General features: G+C 43.8%; 1 protein-coding gene across 1 annotated transcript; it reads left to right on the top strand.

Annotated features, from left to right (window-relative positions):
• Nucleotides 1-2,497: 2,497 nt before the first annotated feature.
• GJA3 (gap junction protein alpha 3) lies at nucleotides 2,498-23,480 on the top strand. The gene is made up of 2 exons (XM_077158796.1): nucleotides 2,498-2,619; nucleotides 19,082-23,480. Exon 2 carries the CDS (start codon nucleotides 19,098-19,100, stop codon nucleotides 20,403-20,405), a length of 1,308 nt encoding a protein of 435 aa, XP_077014911.1. The 5' UTR covers nucleotides 2,498-2,619; nucleotides 19,082-19,097; the 3' UTR covers nucleotides 20,406-23,480.
• Nucleotides 23,481-25,708: the final 2,228 nt, after the last annotated feature.

Here is a 25,708-nt window from a genome sequence, read left to right as displayed (position 1 = left end):
ACACCAGCAATTTTAAAGAGAAAGGAAAAAAATCAACAGAGCTTTTTGCAACTTAAATTTCAGTGCATAAAGAAAAGCACCGGTAAGTTCTCTACCGTGATCACGCACAGGCTTACTGTGTTTGCTCTGGACTGCCACGTTTAGGAAGGACATGTATAACCAACAAATATTTGTTGAACTTCCATTGTGCATACAAAACACAGATTATTAAGGTTTACTGTCAGCCCTAAAAAACAGTTCTGGCTCTAACCACCAGGTGGCACCCTAAGCAAGGACATCCTACCTGATGAACCGAGAAGGCCGAGGGAAGGTGCGGCGGGGCCGGAGCCTCCACACCTGTCTCTCCAACATCCATCCACCTGCGGCCGGCTCCCAAAGCAGGGACCAACGGTGCTGCCATGTCACCTTTCATCGCTTACCTCTCTTTCCTAGAAATGTGAACAGAATCTGGGAACGTGACCTATCAATTCATAATTCCAATCATTTTGGCATATGTGTATATACACATATACATATATATTCCGAGGGAAATAACCCATATACAATCTTTCCTGAAATGGAAAGCAAACTTCACAACTAAAATTAAACCATGTGATTAATATCTTAGTTGTCTACCTAAAATATATACATATATAAGAGAACTGGAGTGAAGAATTTTTATTAAAAATTATTCTGCTGGTCCTTACACAATATTTTAAACTTATGAAGAGTTTTAAAACATTACAACATTGTGTTTCCATTTTTTCCCTTTGGAATAGCAACAATGATATTTGGCAAAGGGACTATCAAGAACTATTAAATAACTTAATTGTTTTGATCAAAGAAATAAATGGAACCATTCCTTGTGCTTTTCAGAGAAAATAAAAATAGACATTTTAATGAACTGTGGAAGTATTTGAAAACCTTCTAGAATAATAGTTCTCAATTATAAAAAAAAAAACCAAAAAACTAAGGGCCCAAGTATCTGATTCCAGGATAGAAAAAAGAAAAGAAAAAAAAAGTTTATAAAACTACTAGCTACACACACATATACACTTTCAACTTTCAAAAGCGGAAAGATATTTTAGATATGCCTTTAGACGCTTTGTTTTCTTTCTCCTAGTAATAACCGCAAATTCAAATCTCAACTGAACAATTAAATTCTTTACGGCAAGCAGAATGCTAATCGGAACAGACTAAACTCTAATAAAGGAAACCCATTGAAGCTGCTCCGCGGAGATTTTTAAACAACCAGACTCTGAATTTTGGCACATTCCTGCACTAAATCCATCACTCATACGAGGAATTCTGAAATCCTTTTCCATTTTTAGCACTTTCAACGAAATTCAGCCAACGAATATTTATTAACCAGCCTCAACCCGCCAGGCACCATGCTAGGCGCTGGGGATACGAAAGCAAACGAGCGCCCCCCCCCCAACACCCCCGCGCGCGTGCACACACACACACACACACACCAAGGAGACACGAGGGGGCCGCGCGCTCCGTCTGAAAGGGACAGTGACTAACAGGGACGGGAACGCCTTCCCCTCAGTTGTCCCTCTGGAGTAGACTTCCTTTCCCAGTGGGAGGACTACGCCAATCCTGCAGCTAAAAAGAAAAGCAAGCCAGCCCCTGCCTCGGCTCCCTGGAAAGCAGGTCTGCCGCGCCCCACGTCCTCTCACGGGGATCCCGGTGAGATCCTGCGAGACCCGCGGGGACACCATCCCCGACGCCCGAGGCCGGCCATGTCTCCAAACGCGCCTAGAAGAGTTCTTTTAAAATAAATAAATAAATAAAGTCTCTACGACTAAATTAAGTGTGTTTGACCGGAGCCAGACCCGGGGCCGCTATTTATAGCCTGCTCGCGGCCGCTTTCCTTTGGCGAGAGCCCACCGGCCGGCCGCGGGTACCCGGCGAGGTTAGCCGGGGGACTCCCTTCGCACTCTCCCGGGCGGCGCGACGCAGGCGGACAGGTGGCAACGAGGCCCACGTGCCCAGCCGCTCCCGCGCTGGGAAGGAGCGGAGCGTCACTGGGGGCACCTGGCGTCTGGTCATTGCGGGGCCCGTCGAGCGGGACGTGTCCCCGCAGCCCGGGCGGATGCCGAGCTCGTGGAGCTGGGCTGTGGTAGAGCCGGGCGGGGTCGCAGGAGCGTGTGGAGGGCTTGAAGCCGGGGTTGGGACGGGGTGGGGGGGGTGCCCTCAGGACGCATTCACCGCGCGGACCCGCGCTCGCGTGGCGCGCCCCGGAGCAGTTTAGCAGCCAAAGCGAGATTGCCTGCGGGGCCGCATGGGCTGGAGGCAGGGACCGTGCGACAGGGCAGAGCCTCGCCACCACAGCGCGCCCCGCTAAAGGTCCGGGCGGGGGCTGGAGATGCCCGCTGGGGCCCGACACCTCCCCCGGCCTCCCCCGGCCCGGCGCGCCGGGACGTGGGGGCGTGGCAAGGCGGGCGGACGCGGGGCGCGGGGCCTTGCGGCCGCAGAGCCACCCAGGGCGGAGGGCGGGCCGGGCCCTTGCGCGGCCCCCGCTGCATTTGTGAAAAATCCCCCACCGCGGGCCGTGGCGGCTGTTCTCTTCCCAGGAGCAGGCCGCGCCCGCGCTGAGGAGGAGCGCGCCTCCGGGGCCGGCGCGAGCGGAGGCGGGTGAGCGCCAGGCCGGGCGGAGCGAGCCACGAGGTGGGGGTGCTTCGGCGGCGGGCGGGGGGCTTCGGCTGGCGGCCCTCGGCTCCGGCCCTGCTAGGGCGCCTGCGGCGGGGCGACAAGCCGGCGCCTCCGGCAGCCCCAGGCGGGCCCGGCAGCTGCGAGGGCGAACTGGCACGTGGATAAACTTATTCTCTTAGAACTCTTCGGGGTTCTTTGGAAAAGTTGTGGGGTGCAACAGGACTAGAGAGCTGGGCCCTCGGAAACTTTCTGAGAAACTTGGGAACGCTTGACCTCCCTGGTCCTGGAGGGCTCTGCGGCGCGCCTGTGCCAGCTTTCATCGAGGGACGCCTGAACGCTGGGGCGGAATTTTGTGGAGGTGTTTGCCCTATGGTAGGGGAAGGAGGGGTTGCTCCAGAGCTTCAAATTCAAGAGACTTTAAGAATTAGATACTTTAATGATCTCCGCAAAGATCACAGCCGCCGGTAGCGGAATACACCGGTCTGCTGGTATTTAGTTAGCATCGCAGTGCTCTTAAAGATTTGAGATTGTTTCGAAACGATGGGGGTTCGCCTACCTTCTTTTAAGAAACTTTTTAGATGCCAACACTTTAGCGATAAGTACCACGATTTCTTAATCTGTCTGCTTGTAATGGTGTGTTTAAGTATAAAGAATTTACAGAAGAGCGGAAAAACACTTATCTGCATTCTACAGTAATCCCTTCTTTTTAGGAGCAGGTCTTGACAGATTGCAGCGACAGGGGATGTGTCTGCTTTGCTGCCAACTTCACACGCTAGTGAGCATCATTCATCCTAATAGGCAGAGCTCTGGATTCATACATATTAGTGAGGGGAACTTTAGAGACAAGTGGAGTTTTCTAATTTTATTTTATCAAGATGTCGCCAAACTATGCCATTTAAAAATGATCCTATAGGGCTGTGTGATGGTGGCTCAGTGGCGGAATTCTCGTCTGCCAAGCCAGAGTCCTGGGTTCGATTCCCGGTGCCTACCCATGAAAAAAAATTCCTATAAAAACAGCTGGGAAGGGAGTTATGCGTTGTTTTCATTACCCGAGAATTCAAAAGAATGGTGATTTATGAGCATCACTTCCCTTCTGTCTATCGTGCTATGAAATGTATTGCAAAACAAACATTAGAAAGATAAAAGAGGAAAAGGGGGGAGGGTATTTTCCAAACGTCTTTGTGTTCAAAGAAAACGTCAGCTAATTTGGCACTTGTTCCACTGGTTCAGCAGTTTGGTGCATGTTGAGATAAGCATCTGATAAAGGCCTGTAGTGTAAAGTATTTCACAAAAACTTTGCTATTATATTAAGCTAGACAATGCCATGTTTAAGTTAACCAGAAAATGTACAATGGCTTAAAGCCGTATTAAAACAATGTCATGTGATGTAAAAAAATTTTCATTGTTTGCTAATAAGAAAAAAATAACTTTTGACACAATTTCCTTGAATGTTACTTATATTTCACTATTGTTTTATTTGCTTAACTAAAATAATTTTTACGCTTTGCATTTGAAACTTAAAGTTATTTATATGGGTTTTATCACAGCCATTCTATAAAGCTTCATTCATGCAAAGAATTTAAAGGTTTGCCATGACTTGAACATATACCTAACACAGAACAAATAGGATATATATTTTCTTAAAACTTTACTTCAGTGTCACACATAGCTAGACAAGCACATTAATAAATGCATAGCTCTTGTAATGTCCTAAAATACTATCAGAATGTTCCAGAAAGTAGAAAGGGCTTTGAGAAGCATTTTACCCTATATGCAAAACGTCGTTCTCAGGATCTCTGGGTTAAGAAACTGCCCAATCTGACAACCATCACAACTTAGATGCAGTCTCCTCCTGCTGTATGTTAATTGTCCCCTTTCCCCCACAGCCTGCTGGCAGTTACCAATCCTGTGTACACTTGTGATATTTTTACCAGCTTTTACAAGTCTGCCTCTCCCATAGTTTGTGAATGAGCCACCTGAGAGTCAGGACCTTCTCTTAATTATTCTGGAATTCTCAAGGCATAGCACAGTGTCACACACAGAACAGGTGTTTAATAAATGTTTACTCAGTGGAAGAGGGGGAAAAAATCCAATACATGGGACCATGAACAGCAAATATAGGTCTGTAAAAACAGTATTTTTTTTTGCAACTTCAGTATAGTGCTTAAAGGCAATGAAAGTTTAAGCTTAATTTTCATTCTTACAGTGGTAGAAAATTCTTCATTATAACTAGATCAGTTCTATACTGCTTGCTTTAAAAAAAAAATTCTTGCATCTTCAAAAGTATGACTTTGTAATGGTTGATGTGAATTTCTATCTTTTTTTTTTTTTTCTTAACATGGGCAGGCACCGGGAATCGAACCCGGGTCCTCGGGCTTGGCAGGCAAGCATTCTTACCTGCCGAGCCACTGTGGCCCACCCTCTCTGTGCTCTTACATTTGATTTTCTTTAATTTGAAGAATTGTTGCTTTAAATTTACTGTTAACAGATTAATGATGCTAGATATAAAAATAACTTTTTTTATTCAGAACACCTGATTATCTTCATAAATTATTGCTCATTTATTCATGAAATTCCTTTTTTTTTCCTTTATGGCATATCTAGGAATTAATTTTTTTAACTTTTTTTATTAATTAAAAAAATTAAACAAAACATTAAGATATCATTCCATTCTACATATACAATCAGTAATTCTTAATATCATCACATATTTGCATGAAATTCCTTTTAAATTTGCTCTAAATGACTCTGTATAAAATACCAAAGCGATTTCTGGTTTTATACTAATAGAAGGAGATTTGAGTGAGAAAAGTGAAATTATATTTAGACTATAGAAATTGTTTCTGCAAAAAAATAGAAAACATTTTGGCAGCTGTGATTTGCACCAGTAATATAAACAGAATAGTGAAATATAATTATATAGTTGTGGGTTTTATTCAGTGAGTGAAAATAAGAATAGTATTTGTTATGCTTTAAAATTATAATTCCAATTTATAGTATGAATAACTGGACTTTTCTTGGCAAATCAGTACTGCTTAGAAGTTTTTATAAAATGTGAATATGCCTGCTTTATACACTCCACACTGGAAGACAAGAGTGAAAACTTAAAATGTACTTTAACCCATGTTTCTGAATATATGTTTTAAAGTGTTATAAACATTTTAAGGCAATTTTATATTGCCAGTATAACTATATTATCACTAAAAAGGCAACTGTATAGTATATATAACTATATTATAACTAAAAAAGAACAGTCTGCCTTATGCCTAACCCTATAATGAAGTGTGGGAGAGGAAAGCATGTTGGCCCAGGAGTCAGAAGTCCTGCGTGTTCATCGCCACGTAGTTTGAGGCAAATCACAGTACCCTCTCTCCACCTCTGCTTCCTGATCTGTAAAATGAAGAGGACAAAGTAGAGCATGTCTGTAATTCTTCCAGCTCTGAAATCCTATGATTCCCTATTTTTTCCATGGATAAGGAGTGGGATTCCTAAAGCATTTATGTAGAGAAATTAATTTTTAACTGATGACTCGATGATGTTATATTTTAGACAGAACTAGAGCCTTTTCAGATCATTTCTATGCTAAAGCTGTAATTTTCTCTACTGTCATTTACCCTTACCCTAAGCCAAGCCTCAGACAGCAGAGTACCCGTGGGTTCAATTTTACTTTAAGGTTGGTGACAGTTTTTTTTTTCATTATTCAGTTTTATTAAAACTTTGAGGACTGATTTTGAAATGAGCAAATTAAATCTAACCCATCACTAAAATTTCTAACTAAAGCCTTTAGATAAATGAAAAACTCCAAGCCTTAAGCCTTTCACAGAAGTCGTTTAAAAACTTATAATGTCGTTTAATAGTTGCTGAAGAAACTGGAGGGCTCTACCAGGATAATGGGGCAGGGAAGGTATTTGGAGGGTTTAAAAGAGAACCCCAGAGTAACCTGAATAGTCTTGGAAGAGAGTCATATTTCTAATTACATTCAAGACTATTTACATTTTTCTGTCAGTTGAACTGAAGCTTGACCGGCTGTTAATTTTCCAGTTTAATGTTAGAACTCTAATTGCGGAAACAGTGATTTATCCCAGCTGTGCTAGAGTAATTCAACATCTGAAAATAATATTAATAATATAAAGAAGGAAAAACATAATCATCACAGTAGATGCAGGGAAAAAAGTATTCCATTAAATCCAGTGCTTATTTATGGTTTAAAAGATAAAATGGAAAACAAAAACAGGCAAAGTTAGCAAACAGAAACTAGCAAACAAAGCCTAACTAGCAAAACAAAGACTAGCAAATAAAACCTGATAAAAATTAAGACATCTTGATTAATGATAAAACTCCTACATTCATGTTTAAGTCAGAAACAAGAAAAGGTGCATTGTCATCACCTTGTGCTATAAGTCCTGGTCAGCGCAAGAAGACAAGAAAAATAAACAATAGGAATTAAGATTGGAAAGGAAGAGGCAATTTTATCCTTAATACCAGATGAAGTGAATGTGTGTCTACACAGAAAATCCGAAGGAATCACCAAACTATTAGAACTAATAAAGGCTTCCTAACAGGTTTCTGGACATAAGATCAATATATAAAAATGATGTTCCTGAGTACTATGTACCATTAATAATAAATAAATCAGAAACTATAATGAAAGAATTCTATTTAGAACAGAAAAAGAAAAACTCAAAGGTATCTAGAAATAAATCAAACAAAAGTTGTAGAAGACCTTTCGGGACAATATAAAATGTTGAAGGGCATAAAAGAAGTTCTGAATAAATGGAACAATTGTGCAAATTAATGGGAAGCCTAGATTGTAAGGATATACATTTGATTCATCTATAAACTTAATGCAAGTCCAGTCGACTTGTTGGATTTTTGTGAACCTCAACAAGCTGTATCTAAATTTCATATGAAAGAGATAAAAGGCTAAGAATAGTCAAAATACAAATTTGAAGAACAATGTTGGCTCTTTCCTATCAGACAGGTCTGTCTATAGACAGGCCTACCACAGTCTTGTCTACACTGTTCCCTTTTGGGTGTCCTACTGTGTGATTAACCGGGGCAGCCTTCAATCATTAATTTTCTCCGGAGATGGAAAATAAAGGTCCTGTGTTACTCAGTCTAAAATTGTAGAGGTAAAAGCTTTTCATCTTTAAATAAAAGAAAAGGTCTTTTGTTCTTTTCACTTTAAGAAACTTATTTTGAATTCTATTTCCTTTTTTTAAAAAGTCAGACCAAAACTATGAAGAAGGTATGATAAGTACATAACATCATGTAATAGGTCTTGTGGCATCTAGAAATTATGGTCTTAACTGTGAAAGCTTGAAATAGGTAAGAGATGAAAGAAGATAATGAAAAATAGTCTTTCCATAGACTAAAAAGATAACTAGATAAGCCCTTTTTTCATTATATTTTATTTGTGGCTAGTACAATCTATCATGTCCTTTCTATGTGCCAAGTCAGGGATGGCAGAAACTGGCATTTGGATCAGCACTGCTCCATACCAAATCCTTGCAGACATTACTAATTGAACATAGAACTCTTCCTAGCTAAGCCTACATGTGGCTCTCAAACTCAAGGCAGTGTTCCAGGCAATCACAGCCAATTAATAGAAAATTAATTTGCTGAATCCTACTCTATTTATATGACCTCTAGTTTGTAAGCCAAGTAACAGAGAAAGTGATTTTGTTTTCAATATATTGTTATGAAAATGAATCAAGTATAATGCAAATTATTCCAGTCGTGAGTCTTAGCTAAAACTTGCATTTCCCAATGAGAAGCTCCTTTGCAAATTCCTCCTTCTGTACTCAACCTCCAAATGCTAGAATACCCCAGGGCTCTATCCTCAGTTCTTAGATAATCACGATCCAGTTTCACAATCTTACATACCATCTATATGATGACACCTCCCAAATGTTTATCTTTAGGCTCAGCACTGGGCTGTCTAATTGGTAATTCAAACTTAACATGTTCAAAATAGAACTCATGACTTTCATATCCTTCCCCAGATCTGCATCTACTCTAGTCTCCCCATCTTGAATTAAATGGCAATTGCATTTCTCTAGTTCAGGGCACGTACCTTGACGTCAGCCTTCATTCCTCACCTATCCCACCTCACATCCAGGCCATCAGCCCCATATGTTGGCCCTATATTCAGAATATGTCCAGAATCCCACCGTTTCTCACCACCTCCACTACTGCCATCCTCTCCTTTCTGGATGTGGATGTGTCCTAACTGGGTGCTCTGCTTTTACTCTTGCTGCCTATACTGTTCTCTACACAGCCACCAGAGTGATCCTCTTAAAATGGAAATCAGATTATGTCACTCTTCTGTCCAAAACCCTTTGGTAGTTCCCCATCTCTCTTGAAGTAAAAGCTAAAGTGCTCGTTATTGCCTGTAGGCCTTACGCATCATGCTGCCTCCCCATGGACCTCTTGGGTACGAAAGTCCACCTCTCCCCCCTCACTTACCTTGTCCACATACTCTCCTCCCTGTCCCTCTCACCCACCAGCTATTCCTCTCCTGAAAGCCCTGCTCTCCTGGAACATTCCTCCCTCCATATCCATGGCGCCTCCCTTGCTTTCTTCAGGTCTTCACTCAGTTGCCACCTTCTCTGTGAACCTTCCCAGTTCCTGTCAAACCCAGGTGCTTCCTGTTCTCCTTCCCTGCCTTATTTTCTTTACACTATTCACCACTCTCTGACATATTTCATTTATGTTTTGTTGTGTGTCTTCCCCCACTGGAGAGTAAATTCCATCAGAGCAGGGATTTCCAGTTTATTCAGTACTGAGTCCTCAGCACCTACCAGAGAACCACACACGGAGGAGGCCATCCCTCACTCTCTTGTCCATGGAGACAGTTCCTGGCTGTGGGGGGAACACAGGTTGAACCCAAGCTCTTTCTTCTCCTCTCTCTTCTCTTGTTATCAAACTTTCAAGGGCCCAAGTCCTGCCCTTGCCCAAGAAGATGACCTCATTTTGACCTTTCTGTAAAGAGACTTGTCAACACTTCAGAGACCTTTAGTCCTGCACCTATGTTCTGTCTGCCCCCCACTGCTCTTCCCATCACCGGAGCTGTCATCCTATCCTGGCTCCTCCTCCATCGTCTTCTCTTCTCATGACTCCATCCTCTTTGAATCCAATGCCCGCAACCTCCCCTATCTCAGGAAAACCTCCCTTAGGTCTTGTGCTCCACATCCCTTCATTTGTTTCTCTCCTTCCTTTAAATTCTAGATCTACTGAGCAAGTGCTCTGCACCCCGGCCTTCTTTTCACTCCCACATACTGCCTCTAACCCTTGCCTGAAGTTCTGTTTTTGTCCCCACCCTCCCACTGGACTTGAAGACCTTCAGTGGCCTCCTTATTGTGAGATCGAAGGATCTTTCTTTTATTTCCATCCTCTTGAGCTCTCTGGAGAATGTCGACACTGTCAGTCACCCCCTACCCCTTCTTCACAGCCCTCCATCGGCTTCTTCAATGCCCTGCTACCCTGGGCCTTGAGTCTCTCCAAAGCTTTCAAGGGAATGTGTCTTACGAGTCCTGACTGTCGTCCCGGGTGTGCCACTCTCCCTGCCCCCCAGCTCCTCCCAGGGTCATTTCATCTGCTGACCCCAAGTTGTCTGGTCTTTAGAAGCAAGCAGAAGCTTTTAAGATTAGCATTTTCTAAAGCAGCTGCTAGAAGACCAAGGGGGAACCAACAATAACAGAAATAAAATATGAAATGATAAAACAAACGAGTTTTCAGAGCACACATTCCAAGAATTGCATAAATCAGACAACATGGACTTCTTAGCATAACCCATCAGACATGCAATGAGAGAAGAACCCTTCCCTCGACACAGTCTAGGGACTTTAGCCCTGAAAGCTCCCTGTGATCAGGAAAGGAAGTTAAAGGGAGTTTTTGCTCAGCTTTACTCCCTTCCCCACCTTCCAAAATCATATGATTCTTCCCTACAGCACCTAACCACACACCTGCCACCTTTACACACCCAGATAAGAGTTCAGTTCACTCTCCATATACTGTTCCTCCTCTCTTATGGGGTTTCCCACCAAGTGCATCCATAGCTCTTTGTCCTGTTCTCTAAATCTCCCCCAGGAGAGGTGTGGGCAGCTTACCCAGCTTCAGCCACAGCTGTCTCCTCGCTGTTTCCAGTTCCCCATCCCCAGCTCCCACCCCCCTACCCCCAAACATTTCCCCTGTAAATCCCACCACTACTTCTAACTCGGACATTCTGAAAACCCAAGTCCCTATCTTTTCTTCCAATCCTACAGCAACTCTCGCTGCCCCCCTCTTTCTCTTTAAATGAACCCATAATTTCCCCCAACCTCCAGGCTTAAAAAATGCAGGGCTTGTCTTTCATTCCTAATGTGTTTATTTTCGGACGCTAGTCAGACATTGAGTTCTGCTTTATTTTTGCCTTCAAAATGTATCTCTGTTCTGGCCTTATTTTCTTCCGGCCACCCCATTCATCCCCTGTCCCAGGCCGTCAGCACTCACTCCCGCCAGCTGTCAGAGGCCCCCTCTTCCTTGAACAACACTTTCATCATATCTCTCCCCTCTCAAAATTGACTAGTGGCTCTCTACTTCCTTTCGCTCATTGTATCACAGATGTTTACTGAATGTCTACTATGTGCAAAGTGTGGCCGCAGTGTGGCCAGCTCTACTGCACAGAGCCTTTCTTAATCGCTGCTTTCTAACTCAAGGCATCTTTTCTCGGCAAGCCAGCTTACACCTTTTCCCCGCTCCTTGCCTTTGCCGGTTGGTGTTCTGTTCTTAAAACATGCTCCCTTTCCCCTCCCACCTATCCAAAGCTACATCTCCTTACCTCAGCTCAGATCCCATTCTTCCACACGCCTTCCCTCACTACACATTTTAATATTAATATGCTTTTTCTCTGAAATCCCTTCTGCACTAATATATGATGTACTACCCTGTTTTACTGGAATTTCCCATCTCCACAAATACAACAGAGACCTTGTCATGTTCTTCTACCGTATCCAATATAACTTGAGGCCCAGTACCTGAGAACAAGGTGGTCACAGAGTCAGTTGATCTGCAGGGAAAAAGCAAAATGTCCTGAGAGCCAAAAGGGGCAAAATATATATAACAGTCGGAAACAAAATATAATAAATGGTCAGAAGAATATGGAAGTAGTCCCACGTACTTTGAAACATCAGATCTGTTTGTTCTACAGTGGGGTAATAATCAAATTTTTCATCAAGATAATAAGTGCCATCTCATGGCGTTAATGTCCCACATTTTATAGTCCCACATATTTATATATCCAAGTAATATATAAATCTAAATTAATCTTATAGTCCCACATTTTTGCCTTAGAACAGGCCATACCTTTAACAGATTTTGATTAGATTTTGTACTGGTTTTAACTTTGTGTTGTATTTGTATTGTTACTGAAATGGTCTAAGGCTTTTTGTGATACTGTAATGGAGTGAATGTATATTATATATAGATAAGCATGTCTTTTGGGAATTCTAGAGGGTGAAATATGCCAGTTTGAAAGTATTTTGTACCCCCAGAAAAGCCACGTTTTAATCCTGGTCCAGTCTTGTGGGAGCAGCCCTGTCTTTTGATCCTGATTCATATTTATATATCCAAGTAATATATAAATCTAAATTAATCTTCTGATAATTAACTAAAAAGTGCTCAGTTGTGGAGCCTGTGGTATACTGTAGTTAGATCACGGGCCCCTCACAAAGTTAAGCACATGTTAACTTTTGGGTGTTGTTCTTTTTTTGTCCTGAAGTGGTCCCCTTGATGAGAAGAACATCATTCTCTTTCCTGTTTAAAGCATAAAACTAAAAGTTTTCCTAGATGTTCCCTCATTGGACAGACTTTTATAGTCACCTCTAACTACAAGGGAGATGGGAAAGCAAACACTTAGCTATTTCACATAAATGAAATCATACAGCATTTGTGACTGCTCATTTCACTCAGCATAATATTTTTAGTTTGTTGATGTTATAGCATGAATCAGAACTTCATTCCTCTTTATAGTTGACTAATTCTATGTATAAACCCTATTTTATTTATCCATTTGTCCCAGTTTAAAAGTATTATGTATCCCAAAAAAGCCATGTTTTAATCCTGATCCAATCTTATGAGAGCAGCCCTGGCTTTTGATCCTGATTCAATACTGTAGGGCAGAAACTCTGAATTAGATTATCTCCACAGAGCTGTGATTCCGCCCATTCCAGGTGGGTCTTGATTAGTCTATTGGAGAAGGCCTAGAATGCTTTGAAGAGACTGTGGACTCTAAGGATACTTCTGATAAGGCTTTAAAAGGGGAGACAATTTGGAGAAACCTCAGAAACGACAGAGCTGGCAGAACCAACAGAAAGAGAGAAATATAGATGCTTGAAGATGCTCCAGAGAACAGAGACATGGATGTTTGGAGATATGGAGCCCAGCAGACATCACCATGAGATGTTAAGCCAGAACCTGGAGATAGCCAAGGGAAGCCAAAAGCCAGCCCTGGAGAAGCAAAGTAAGGAACCCCCACAGGAACAGAGGTTGGAAACAGCAGAGCCCAAGAGCATGGGGCCAAGAGATGCCAGCCACATGACTTCCTACTGACAGAGGTGTTCCAGACCCATCAGCTTTCTTTGAATTAAGCTATCTTTCCCTGGATGCCTTAGCTTGGACATTTTTATATGGTTAGAACTGTAAACTTCAACTTATTAAATTCCCTTTTTAAAAGTCTTTCCATTTCTGGTATATAACATTCCAGCAGCTTGACAAACTAATACAGATTTTGGTATGAGAGATGTGGGGGACTTCTGGTATTTGAAAATACCAGACATGTTGGAATAGCTTTTTAAATGGATAAGGGGAAGATTCTGCAAGAGTTGTGAGGAGCTTGATAGAGAAGGCCTAGAATGCTTTGAAGAGACTGATGGTAGAAACGTGGACTCTAAGGATACTTCTGATAAGGCTTTAGACAGAAATAATGAATGTGTCATTGCAAACTAGAAGAAAGGCATTCTTTGTGGATGGAAGGCAGAATTTGAGAGTAATGAACTTGGATATCTAGCAGAATAAATTTCCAACCTAAATGTGGAAAATGAAGTCTGGTTGCTCCTTGAAGCTTATAGTAAAATGTGAGAGGAAAGAGATAAATTGAGAACCGAACTTTTGGGTATAAAGAAAACAGAAATTGGTGGTCTAGAAAATTCTGGGCTTTGTAGAAAGTAAGACCCAAGGGTATAGGGACCCTTGTGAGGATTTAACCAAATGCGGAAGCAGTCAGCCATTATGAGACAAGTGAGGATTGGAGATGGAGTTATCCAGAAAGGATCTGTGGAAAGTCCTATTTTCTGATGGCTTTGATCCTTGTGCCCTATATGGAAAAGCAACACATTTTTTGTGAGATCTGTATTAATGGACCCACTGCAAATCTGGACTAAAAGGGACAAATTAAAGGAAAAATGGCTTCAGAGGCAGAGCCACGGAAGCTGAGGTCTGGAGCCAGGAAATCTTGGGCCAGGAGAGCAGACCCACCTATACACATGGAGAGGGTGAGCTTGCCCCAGAAGCAGAGGGTAAGCCTTCAGTTCGAGGCTTAGGAAGAGTTGGGCCACCTCAGGCCTCAGAGAGGGTGGAGCACATCAACCATGGATTGGGGGAGCCTAGCTGCCACCCATTGTTTTGGAGGGGTTGGGTGTGTGCCCCAGAGATGGCAGACATCCCAGGTGCTGCCCCAAATGATGGAGAGGGTGGAACCGAGAAAAAGGTGGTCCTCCCAACGAACCCCAGCATTGTAACTCACCCAGCATTTGGAGAGAGACTAAGGCCACTGTGTAGGTTCTTGGAAAGGGTGGGACTGCCGCTTCCTAATGGCCCAATGATAAATGACTCCCAGACTTTGAAATCCAAGGGGGTGTGCCCCGCAGGTTCTTGGAACTGTTTGTGTCCAATGATCCCTGTTTACTTTTCGATTACTCTCTGTGGAAATGAAAGCATGTATCCTATGACTGTCCTTCCTTTGTATATTGGCAACAGATAACTTGTTCTGGGTTTCACAGGTCCAGAGGCAGTAGAAAATTTTTGCCTTAGAACAGGCCATGCCTTTAACAGATTTTGATTAGATTTTGTACTGGTTTTAACTTTGTATTGTATTTGTATTGTTATTGAAATTGTCTAAGGCTTTTTGTGATACTGTAATGGAGTGAATGTGTATTATGTATAGATAAATATGTCTTTTGGGAATTCTAGAGGGTGAAATATGCCAGTTTGAAAGTATTATGTACCCCCAGAAAAGCCACGTTTTAATCCTGGTCCAATCTTGTGGGAGCAGCCCTGTCTTTTGATCCTGATTCAATACTGTAGGGCCTAAAATTCTGATGAAATTATCTCTACAGAGCTGTGACTCTGCCCATTCTAGGGTCTTGATTAGTCTACTGGCGTCTTTAAAAGGGGAGAGAATTTGGAGAAACCTCAGAAACAACAGAGCTGGAAGAATTGACAGAGAGCAGATGTATATGCTTGAAGAACAGTTGCTCCAGAGAACAGAGACATGGATGTTTGGAGATACTGGGAGCCCAGCAGACATCGCCATGAGATGTTAAGCCAGAACCTGAGGAGAGCCAAGGGATGCCAAGAGATGAAAGCCAGCCCTGGAGAAGCAAAGTGGGAAACCTCCACAGGACAGAGGTTGGAAACAACAGAGCCCAGGAGCAAGGGAGCAGCAGATGCCAGCCACGTGACTTCCCAGCTGACAGAGCTGCATTCCAGCAGCTTAACAAACTAATACACCATTCATCTGTTGACTGACTTTTATAATGTTTCCATCTTTGAGCTATTATGAATAGTGCCACTATAAAGATGCATGCACATGATTTCTAAAGTACCAGTTTTCAGTTCTTTTGGGTATACACTAAGGAGTGGAATTGTTGGGTCATACGGTAATTTTACATGTAACTTACTGAGGAACTGCCAGTTTCCCACAGTGGCTGCACCATTTTATAATCCTGCCAACAATGTACAAGGGTTACAGTTTTGATCCAGCCTCACCAATTCTTGCTATTTTTCTTTTTTAATAATGGCCATCCTAGTGAGTGTGGAGTGGTATCTCATTGTCATTTTTATTTGCATTTCCCTAATGGCTCATGATGTTGAGCATCTTTTCACATGCTCAGTGGCCATGTGTATATCTCATGATGCCACTTTAGGAGCACATATTTGAAAATTGTTATGCAATGCCCCAGCCTAAAGAACTCTATAGAGGGCTGAAACAGCAGGAAAGAGTAATAAGATGTTGCAGTGCACTCTCTTGGGCCCCCTCCTTTGTCTGATTGATTAACTGAATCAGTATTTATCTGGCCTGTGTTTCTCAATAGGGGCACTTTAGGCATTTGGGGTGGGACAGTTCCTTAATGTGGGGACCCCCCCCATCTCCTAAGCATTAGCTTCTCTGGTCCTGCAGGTGAGTGCCAGCAACACTCCCCTGTTTTTGTGATGAAAATGCCCCACCATTTACTGTGTTTTGTCCTTTCAACCTTATATAAAGGACCTAAAATACTCTCCATTACATTGCACTGTGTTTACTGTTTTTTGCAAACCCACGATGCTATAAAAGACGAGGCAGAATTGTCTGGGGGCATTGGGAAGGTGACAAGAAGCAGCATTAGATGCCCCCAAACTGATCTCTCCTTAGAGAGCTTCAAAAATGCAAACTGTACAATTATTCTGTGTCAAAGATATTAAGAAGGAAGGGTTCCACGTGCCAGCCCTACCTCAGAACTAGAATGAAGAGAAGGGCCTTATGTAGGCCATCTCAGGAGGAAATCAAAGTTACTTTGCTGGTGACATTTTTTTTAACCCTGTTTTCTTCAGAACACCAGAGGTTCTGTGCTTGTCTTGGAAGCAGCAGGGACAATGGGTGCAGTGGGGATGACATCTCATTTGAAGCTCAGCAGGTAGGGTTAGGAGGTCGAGAAGCCCCTGAGAACAGAGAGGGGAAGCAACAGCTATTAAATCAGGGCTAAGAACAAGAAGCAAGAGAGAGGCACCATTAATGCCTGAGTTGGCCACCCTTGGAGGGAGAATGGTGGTAAGCGGTGGTTCACCAGGCCATGTGCAAAGGCAGACAGTAGACCTTCAGGGACCACACAGGGTTTGGTGGTTTTGAAGTGTTGGATGTGGGACCAGGTAATGATGCTTGGCTTTTACCCCACGCACAGAAGACAGGGATGGAGCCGAGCTGAGAGCTGTGTGTCAAGAAGATCTCCTGGGCAAGCTGACTGGAAGGAGGCTGAGGGCAGAGGAACCTGTTGGAGTCCTAGGTGACCATTTAGGAGAGAGGGGAGCTCTATCCAGGCTCAGAGGCGTGGATATGAGACCCTCTGAGGAGTTACAGTTGGTAGCTTAACAAGAAGCAAAGAGTCATCTAAAATGAGTCCCAAGGCAGAGAATATAGGACTCTCATCCTTCATAGAAGACTAGGATGTTTTGTATAGCCTAGTTCTTTAAAGATAACTAGTTTCTAAAATTAAAACACTTTACCATCTAAGAACAGGAAAAGGGATGCCAGACATAATAAGAGTCAAGTTGATCAACAGGATCCCAGAATATAAACTTTACTTTAAGGATATCAAACACCCAAAACAAAAAGTTGAAAGTTTACTCTGAGAGGGTTGACATATAGCTATTTCTTTAGACCACTGGTAAGTATAATTTTGTTTTGATTTTTTTTCTACCTTAAGACCAATTCATAAAAATTAATATTTTTAAACATTTTAAAATTCAAAATGAAAAGAGTTTTATTCAGTCCTACGGGAGTAATATGTCCACACTTACCAGTTAGATTGCTTGCTTTTGACCGAGAGGAATGTCTTGTGAGACACGTGTAGGTCTGTTTCAAAAGCTGCTGTGATGTCGAGAAAGCTTTCTAATGGACCCTTGTGTTTGATTTTGCACCAGAGGTCTTACCTGCCTTCACTCATGAAACAATTCTCAGAGTATTAATTACCACCATCCCTCTTTTACAAATGCAGAAACAGGTTCAGAGAGTGGAGTGGAGCCTTCTGCCCAAGGCCAGGCAGTAGGTTGCCCTGTCTAGTAGAGCACTTTTGAGTGGGCTTTGGGGTGAGGCATGACAGTCGAGGCCCCCACCCCCTGCCCTGGACAGTCTGGCAGGGCCTCTACACTCGGACAGGTTGGGCTTGTCCAAGCCTGCACGGTGGACCGGGCAGCCTGACTGAGGATAAGGAAGGCATGTCCCCTGCCCCAGCCTTGGTGTCCCCAGTGGCCTGCCTCACCAGGGAAAGAGATGGAGGCTATCTTGTGCAGTGCTGTTTCCAGGACCAGGCAGAGTACCCAGACATGCTTGGCCCTCGGTGGTGGTTGCCGATTGACCCACTGCTCCCAGCTCTGCTTTGCTGGGCTGGGCTGGGCTGGGCTGGGCTGGGCCGGGCCTCCGTCCTGGACATGCCAATCCCAGTGCACACTGCAGGTGGTTCTGCAGCCCTCAGCACCCACCTCCCCAAATCCAGCTTTCCCCAAGTGTCTGATGGGGCTTCTGTGGTAACCAAAACATTGCATTTGACAGGTGAGGTGGCTTTAGATGGTACATTAATTAACACTGGGCCACAGGGTGAGAAAAGCATTGCTTTATCAAGTCCCTTCCCTCCTATATTAAAGGCCTTTGTAATACTGCCAGTCTCTGGTTTTCGAGGAGGAGGGTGCTTTTGGTCACAGCTTTTGGCAATCAAGAATATCCAGTAGCATGTAACAACTTTTTCTTCATCAACCTATCTGTCCTTTGAGCTACCATCCTTTTTTCATACAAAGGTTGGTTTTCCATTTGTAGGAGTGATGTAGTTTCCTATTTTAAAAAAATCTAAGCATAGAAATAGAGTTAATGTGAAGAAAAAGAAGTAAATGACAGTAGAGGTAGCAGATTAACAGGCAAAAATTATGAAGGTGGTATTGGCCTGGGAGCAGTTAGGGAAAAAAAAAAAAGCTTGCTCTCATCTTGTATTAATCTCACATGAAGGAGACAAGGAATTTGCTCCTGGGCTGTGGGCTGGGGAATTAGGAGAACAGAGCAGAGGGACATTTCCCTTGGGCCAGTCATTCTCTTTCTAGCTCTAGTTTCCTGATCTCTAAATGAGTTTCTTTAGCCTGTGATTATCACAATTATGCCTGCATTTGAGTAGCAAGACAGCTCAGTAGTCGAGGAGGACCATAGAAAGGTCCTGCTCTACAAGACAATGGGGACATGTATGTATGTTTGAATATATGGTAAGGCCAACCTCGGGTCTGGGGAGGGTACTGTAGCGCTACACACATGTGGAAGTGGGCCTCTAGCTGCCCAATAAAACCCACCCTCCAGTCCCCATCAGTAAACCACAGCCTGACCCCGGGAGTAGTTGGATCCTGCAACTCATCTTGCAACTTTGTATGTGAACAAGCAACGTTCTCGTTCCAGGTTGCGAGTCTGAAGCATGGGGGACTGGAGCTTTCTGGGGCGACTACTCGAGAACGCGCAGGAGCACTCCACGGTGGTGGGCAAGGTCTGGCTGACGGTGCTGTTCATCTTCCGGATCCTGGTGCTGGGAGCCGCCGCCGAGGAGGTTTGGGGCGATGAGCAGTCGGACTTCACCTGCAACACGCAGCAGCCGGGCTGCGAGAACGTCTGCTACGACAGAGCCTTCCCCATCTCCCACATCCGCTTCTGGGTGCTGCAGATCATCTTCGTGTCCACACCCACCCTCATCTACCTGGCCCACGTGCTGCACCTCGTGCGCCGGGAAGAAAAGAAGAAGGAGCGCGAGGAGGAGCTCCTGAAGCGGGAGGGCACGGCCCAGGGCGTGGGCGGGCGCGGCGGACCCGACACGCCGGAGAAGCCACCGTTCCGCGACGACCGGGGCAAGGTGCGCCTCGCGGGGGCCCTGCTCCGCACCTACGTCTTCAACATCATCTTTAAGACCCTGTTTGAAGTGGGCTTCATCGTCGGGCAGTACTTCCTGTACGGCTTCGAGCTGAAGGCCCTGTACCGCTGTGACCGGTGGCCCTGCCCCAACACCGTCGACTGCTTCATCTCCAGGCCCACCGAGAAGACCATCTTCATCATCTTCATGCTGGCGGTGGCTTGCCTGTCCCTGCTGCTCAACATGCTCGAGATCTACCACCTGGGCTGGAAAAAACTCAAACAGGGCATGACCAGTCATTACAGCCTGAGTGCCTCGGAGGCCAGGATGGTGGTGGAGAGCCCAGGGGACGTGCATCCGCTGCTCCTCAACTCCCCCGCGGCCGCCCCCGCGGCATTTCCGCCCTGCTACGCCCCCTCGGCGGCTCCCGTGGGCCAGGCCGCGGCCGCGCGCTACCCCGGGGCCCCGCCGCCACCGGCAGATTTCGAGGCGGTGGCCCCGGCTGAGGAGCGCGGGAAAGACCCCCCGGGGAAGTACTGCCCCAGCGCCCAGCACCTGCTGATGGCCGAGCAGAACTGGGCCAACCAGGAGGCGGAGCAGCAGACAGCGTTGGGCCAGCCGTCCCCGCCCGCGCCCCGCAGCCCCCGCAGCCCGCAGCAGCTGCCCCGCCAGGGCACAGCGCCCCTGCCCCCGGGGAGCCGGAGCGGCAGCAGCAGCTCCGGAGAGAGCAATCTGGAAGCGACTCCGGATGAGGAGGAGCAGGCCCTGAGCGCCGCGGCAGAGACGCGCGTGTCCCCCCTGCTTCTGCGAGACCCGGGGCGGGCCAGCAAGGCCAGTAAGGCCAGCGGCGGGCGAACCAGACCGGATGACCTAGCCGTCTAGTGGTGGTCTCTCCAGACGGCTTGACAGTAACCTTTCGTCTAGAACCCCAAACCAAGGTGCAGTTGGAATCCATCTAATAATACAGCGAGGTTGAAAGCGAGAGGGAGCCCTGGAGGGAGAAGACCCGAGCGGAGTGTTTCAATACCTGATGTTCTTAACACGGTGGGGGATTAACATGGGGTACAGGGCGCCGAGAGGGGATCACGGCAACCCAAGAGCCCGGACACCTGGGCCGCATTGGCAGGTAGTGCCAGACCGTCTGTCTTCGGGCTCCCACCCAAACTGCGCACTGTTCTGGTAGAGCAACAGGTGGTTGCGTTCACTCCAGCCGCGGGCAAGTGTGTTTTCTATTCCTAAACTGCCCAGACCGCTGGGCTGCCCGGAACGACAGCAGACGTACTTAGCTCTATCTCTGTTTGATACTTTTGACTTAGAGTTGAATTTCATTTGGGATATTTGCCAAACCACACTAAAAAAAGATTTAGACCAAGCCCACATGGGCCTTTTCTTCAGTGTCATTTGAGTTTCTGAAATTGCATGTGAAGCTGAGGATATCAAACTGCCTGTCGCATGACAAGTGACAAAGAGCAGTTACCCTCCAGAGGCAGAGGGCCAGTGGGCAAGGGCCACAGAGGTTGCTGGGGAGGAAGCAGGTAGAAATACACACAGCGACACTTGAGATCATTTTTAAACAGCTGAGGAAATTGAAATAAAAGCGTGGCAGGTATGCCTTAGGTATTTAATTTTTAAATGGTATTTTTGAGCTTTGATCTGAATTGTACAGGTGTACCAACTTTTCCCACTTTCAGGAAACATGAGAGGAAGTTAGTACTGTTAAAATGGATACTGATCAAGAGAATGCTAATTTGTCCCCATCCAGATAAGTAAAGATTTGAAATTTCTTTTAAAAGAAATTCAGCTTCATGAATTGGCTAATTATGACAAGAATGTACTATATAAAAAGCAGAGAGGAAATTTAGGTGCATTTCAAATACTTGAAATTATGAAGTGTTTGGGAAGTTAAAAATTAAAACTACTGTTGCCAGAAAAAATGTTTATATAGATGAGTCAGGGGCCTACACATTTTTTTTTTTTTTTACAGTATAAAATAAAACATTTAAAGTTTCCTAACTATACTTTGTGGGCAGTCTGTTTGCTTTCTAACATGGAAATGGAAGTATCCTGCATCTTTCTTCTTGTTTAAGTGCATGTACCGATACATACCATGAACCCTGTTTTCCATCCACCCGAAAGAGCTGTACTGAGAAGGAGAGCTATTTATGTGAGTGGGTGTGGCTGGGAGACAGCAGAATGTTCTGCCCTGCACAGCCCTTGTGTCTTAGTCACTGCTTATAAACTAACGAATATGGATAATATTGAGCTTATTCCTCATCACACTTTTGATCTCTAAGTTCATTGACTATAGTTGGCCTTTTATTCAGCACCTGACTGTGCCCTTTCTATTTTAATTCATTTTTTTAATTACCTTAATTGCCTAATGATTAATTTGGGCCCACATTCCATGACATACTTTCTGTTCTGTATTATTAAAGATGATCTACTAACAACCTGACATAGAGAATATTGTTTCCATCCTCAGATTATCTTTATGTGGTGAGTGAACGTGAATAGTTCCTTAGTGTGCTCTGCTTGCTGTGTAAACACTGGAAAAATCTCCTGGGTTTGAAAAATGCTAACTTTCCATCTGTGTCCCTGCAGCCTTTCTCAACCAGATTACCAGAGAATTGAGCCCTGCCCAAACCAAGTTCGAGTGACTATTTTCTCATTTCTCCTTAGGCTGATGCATCGCTAGTATAGTTTGCTCCGTGGATGTCTTAAACGAAGGGCATGAAGGACTGGTTCTCCTAGTTGAGAAGGGCTGCTAGAAAATCCTTGTTTGAAAAGCATATTGTTAAAAAGCAGTTATCACAGAATGCAAGTACAACTCACAGGGCCATTGTGGATGATCATTTGGTTCTTTCATTTCTACCCTAACAAATGTTAACAAATAATACACTTCATGTCTGCCCATGATTGGATTTTGAGTGGGGTTGAACTTCAGGGTAGGAACAATCACTGTATTTCATCTTCCATTGCAAAGTTGAATTTTGTTCAAAATATAGTCATGAAAATGCCAGTATTGTACGATTGACCAGTCGAGCTGGTCCATTTGGTACATGGATAGGAGTTTCTGTTTAAATTAAAATTTAGATGCATCCAGTTAAAAGCCACTATAATTTATCAAATGAAGTAAAATTCTGCATTGAAACAGCACTGATGATATTTTTTCAGGTCTTAATCCTGTCTTCAGGCATATTGCTATTCGAGGCCTGTGGCCAGAAAGGCTGGTTTCTGCTCTCTCAAGGGGAGATGGATTATTTGAAAGTTTGCTTTCAATTTAGCTGATCATTGTAAGCTTTAATATTTGCAATTAAAAAATAGGAATTGCCTCATCCTGTGAATAAGAACCCTTTTTTTTCCTAATCTGTTAATTATTTGGAACTTCACTGGAATTATTTTTCTCTTGATTTAATAGAAACTCTTCTAAATCCCTAAGCCTATTCTAAATCTCAAATGCTGTATATTGATATATATATATTTTTCTCCTCTGTATGAAATGCAACTACTTTCTTATATGCCTGTTTTTAACAGCCCAGTCATCCAGATGGCCCGGAATATAATCTATAATGGTTATAAAATCTTAAGCATTATGACATTCACAGAACCCGAATCCATTTTTGAAATCTTAAAACATTTCTTATGGAATATTTGCTTTCTACTTTTAAAATTTTCTTTTACTGTTACTCTTTTTCTTTTTTGCATAAGATAAGCAAAAAGTAGAGATACTACAAGTGTAAAAAGAAAAGAAAAAGAGCAAGCCAGAATGTTTGTGCTATATCCTGGTTTTCTTTGATCTTTGAGTGAGTGGATAGGCCATAGAATGCCTGTACAAGGGCACCTAGAATAAGAGCTATGAATAAACACCCCTTTTAAAAATAACTTCATGGGATTTAGGTCTGTTTTTAGTTATGTTGTTTTTCTATTAACATTTTCTTCTTTAGTATTGCTAAATAAAGTCCTTTTTTTCTGAAATTTTTTCCTTTTGAACTTTTTCTTCTGGTATTTGTAACATCGATTCACAAATATCCTCAAAAATTAATGCTTGTAAAGAGTATTCCACTATTTAATAGGATAAATGCTGTCGTAAAGATTCATAGATTTTTACCCCTAGCGTTCAGGGTATTCTAAATAAACCTTTGAATATAACATTTAGACATTATACATTTAAAGTCAGTCAGGAATGTATTTTTCTTCCTAATTTCATATTTCTGTACACTGAAAAGCTTAAATTGGCTTATGCTAAGATTTCTTATTGCCCAAAGGGTTTTCCCCCCTTCACATTACAGAATGTCAAAATAAGACTCCTTTATGGTCAATTAGGAATTTAAGTAATGCTCAAAGTAATGAGCTGTTTCTAGTGCTTTATTTGTAGATGTTTGGTGTGTAAATATTAACTTAGCTGAAATATTTTAAAAACTCTTACACCCATAATCTACAAAAATAAGTTTTCAGTATTTCCTAGCCTACATTGTAACTGAAAATAAGCATTTTATAAAATAAAAACTAAAAAATGGCCTTAAATTTAAATCACTAGTTCTGTAGTTGGCTAATTGTTTGTATTGTTAAAATCCCTGAAGAGGTTTTGAGAATAACAGTTTTATTTTCTGGCATATAATAAGCAGGCACAAAAATATTTTTTTCTTGCAAAAGAAGCTTGAAAAATTACTGCTGTGGCTGTGCTACCATTTCACAGGTGATAGTTTCGAAGGGCTCTCTCCCTGTGTCCTTAGTCCTTGCCATGTGTTTTCCTGCAGAAATAATCTTTTTTTTTTTTTAAAGGGAAACATTTTTAAACATTTTCTTGTTTTATTATATTTTGTTTGTTTGTTTGTTTTTTACATGGGCTGGGGCCGGGAATCGAACCGGGGTCCTCCGGCACGGCAGGCAAGCACTCTTGCCCGCTGAGCCACCGCGGCCCGCCAGAAATAATCTTTTATGTAAGTGTTAAGTTTCTTGTCTATCCAATTAAGTCCCATTTCATCCTTCATAGACCAAGATCTACCCTAGGCTTAAAAAGGGGAAGATCCCTTTTCTTGAGCAAGGTTGGAGTTTATCACTCTGGCAAAAGGATTTTATGTAGGTAATTATATAAAATTATAAATAATTTTGTTGAATCTCAGTTTTTATGACATTGTTGGCCAAATGTGTAATTCATCTGATTTCAAGTCCTTAATCAAAAAACACAATTTCCGCTTACACCATTCCTGATTTATAAATCCATTTTTGAGATGATTTCCAGAGACACATTCTAATTAAAAAAAAAAAAAAAAAAAAAAAAGACGTACAGCCCCCCCATCCTTCCAAGGCTTTAAAGCTCAATCCCACCATACACAAATTTGGGTGAGAGTTTTCCATGCTTCTGATTATAAGTGCAAAAAAACACCGTGCTGACGGACGGTTTGGGGGAAGATAGAATGGGAACTCCAGACAGAACATTTAAAGCGCTAGTCCATAGGTCACAACCTTGCAGACGGTCAAATACCGGAAGGTGCGGGAATCCCTCCAGGGTGACATCCAGAGATCCAAGCACACCGGCGGGAGACGGGCAGCGGCCGGCACGCCGCCTGCGATAAGAAGGGAATGACACACAGACGCGCCCAGGCATTCCCAGGAGGGGCCTTTCGGGGGAGGAAACTTAGGAACGTTTCCCAAGGGACAGCGCGGCAGGGGCTGGCTCCCGGAGCGACACTGAGCAAGGACAGAGACTAGGACCCGCGCGAGGGGGGCTTCGTGATCTGTCACGTTTGCCCCCGCCCAGGCGGGAACCAGCCCCGGCTCTTGGGGTTGTAGCGGGCGAGCCCCTCCCGGCCCAGGCCACGGCTCGCCCGGCCGGGACCACCGCCTTTTGGAGCCCGAGCCTCCAGTACCAGCGTGGGAAACCCCAAGGGTTGGCTTTCTCGGTGAGTGAAATCCAGGCACCGATCAGGAAACCTGTTCACCTGCAGGTTTAAATAAGTGATGCTTTATAGTTTACATGGTGCTTAAAAAACAAAACAAAACAAAAACAAGATCCCTTTTCACTTGGGTCCATGTGCCTCTGGAAGGGTGCCTGGGAGTGACTGCATTGCTCCTTCCCAGCTCCAACTCTGGGAAAGTCATTTAACCTCTTTGACTTTGCAGATGAGTTTTCTCATCAGGAAAATGGATATAAAGTTGGAAGGAGTATAGGAGAAGGTGTGCAA

This window comes from Tamandua tetradactyla, chromosome 4, assembly GCF_023851605.1.
Source record: "Tamandua tetradactyla isolate mTamTet1 chromosome 4, mTamTet1.pri, whole genome shotgun sequence".
NCBI classification, from domain to species: Eukaryota; Metazoa; Chordata; class Mammalia; order Pilosa; family Myrmecophagidae; genus Tamandua; species Tamandua tetradactyla.
Note: the sequence above shows the minus strand (reverse complement) of the source record. Positions and strands in the feature narration are given on the sequence as shown.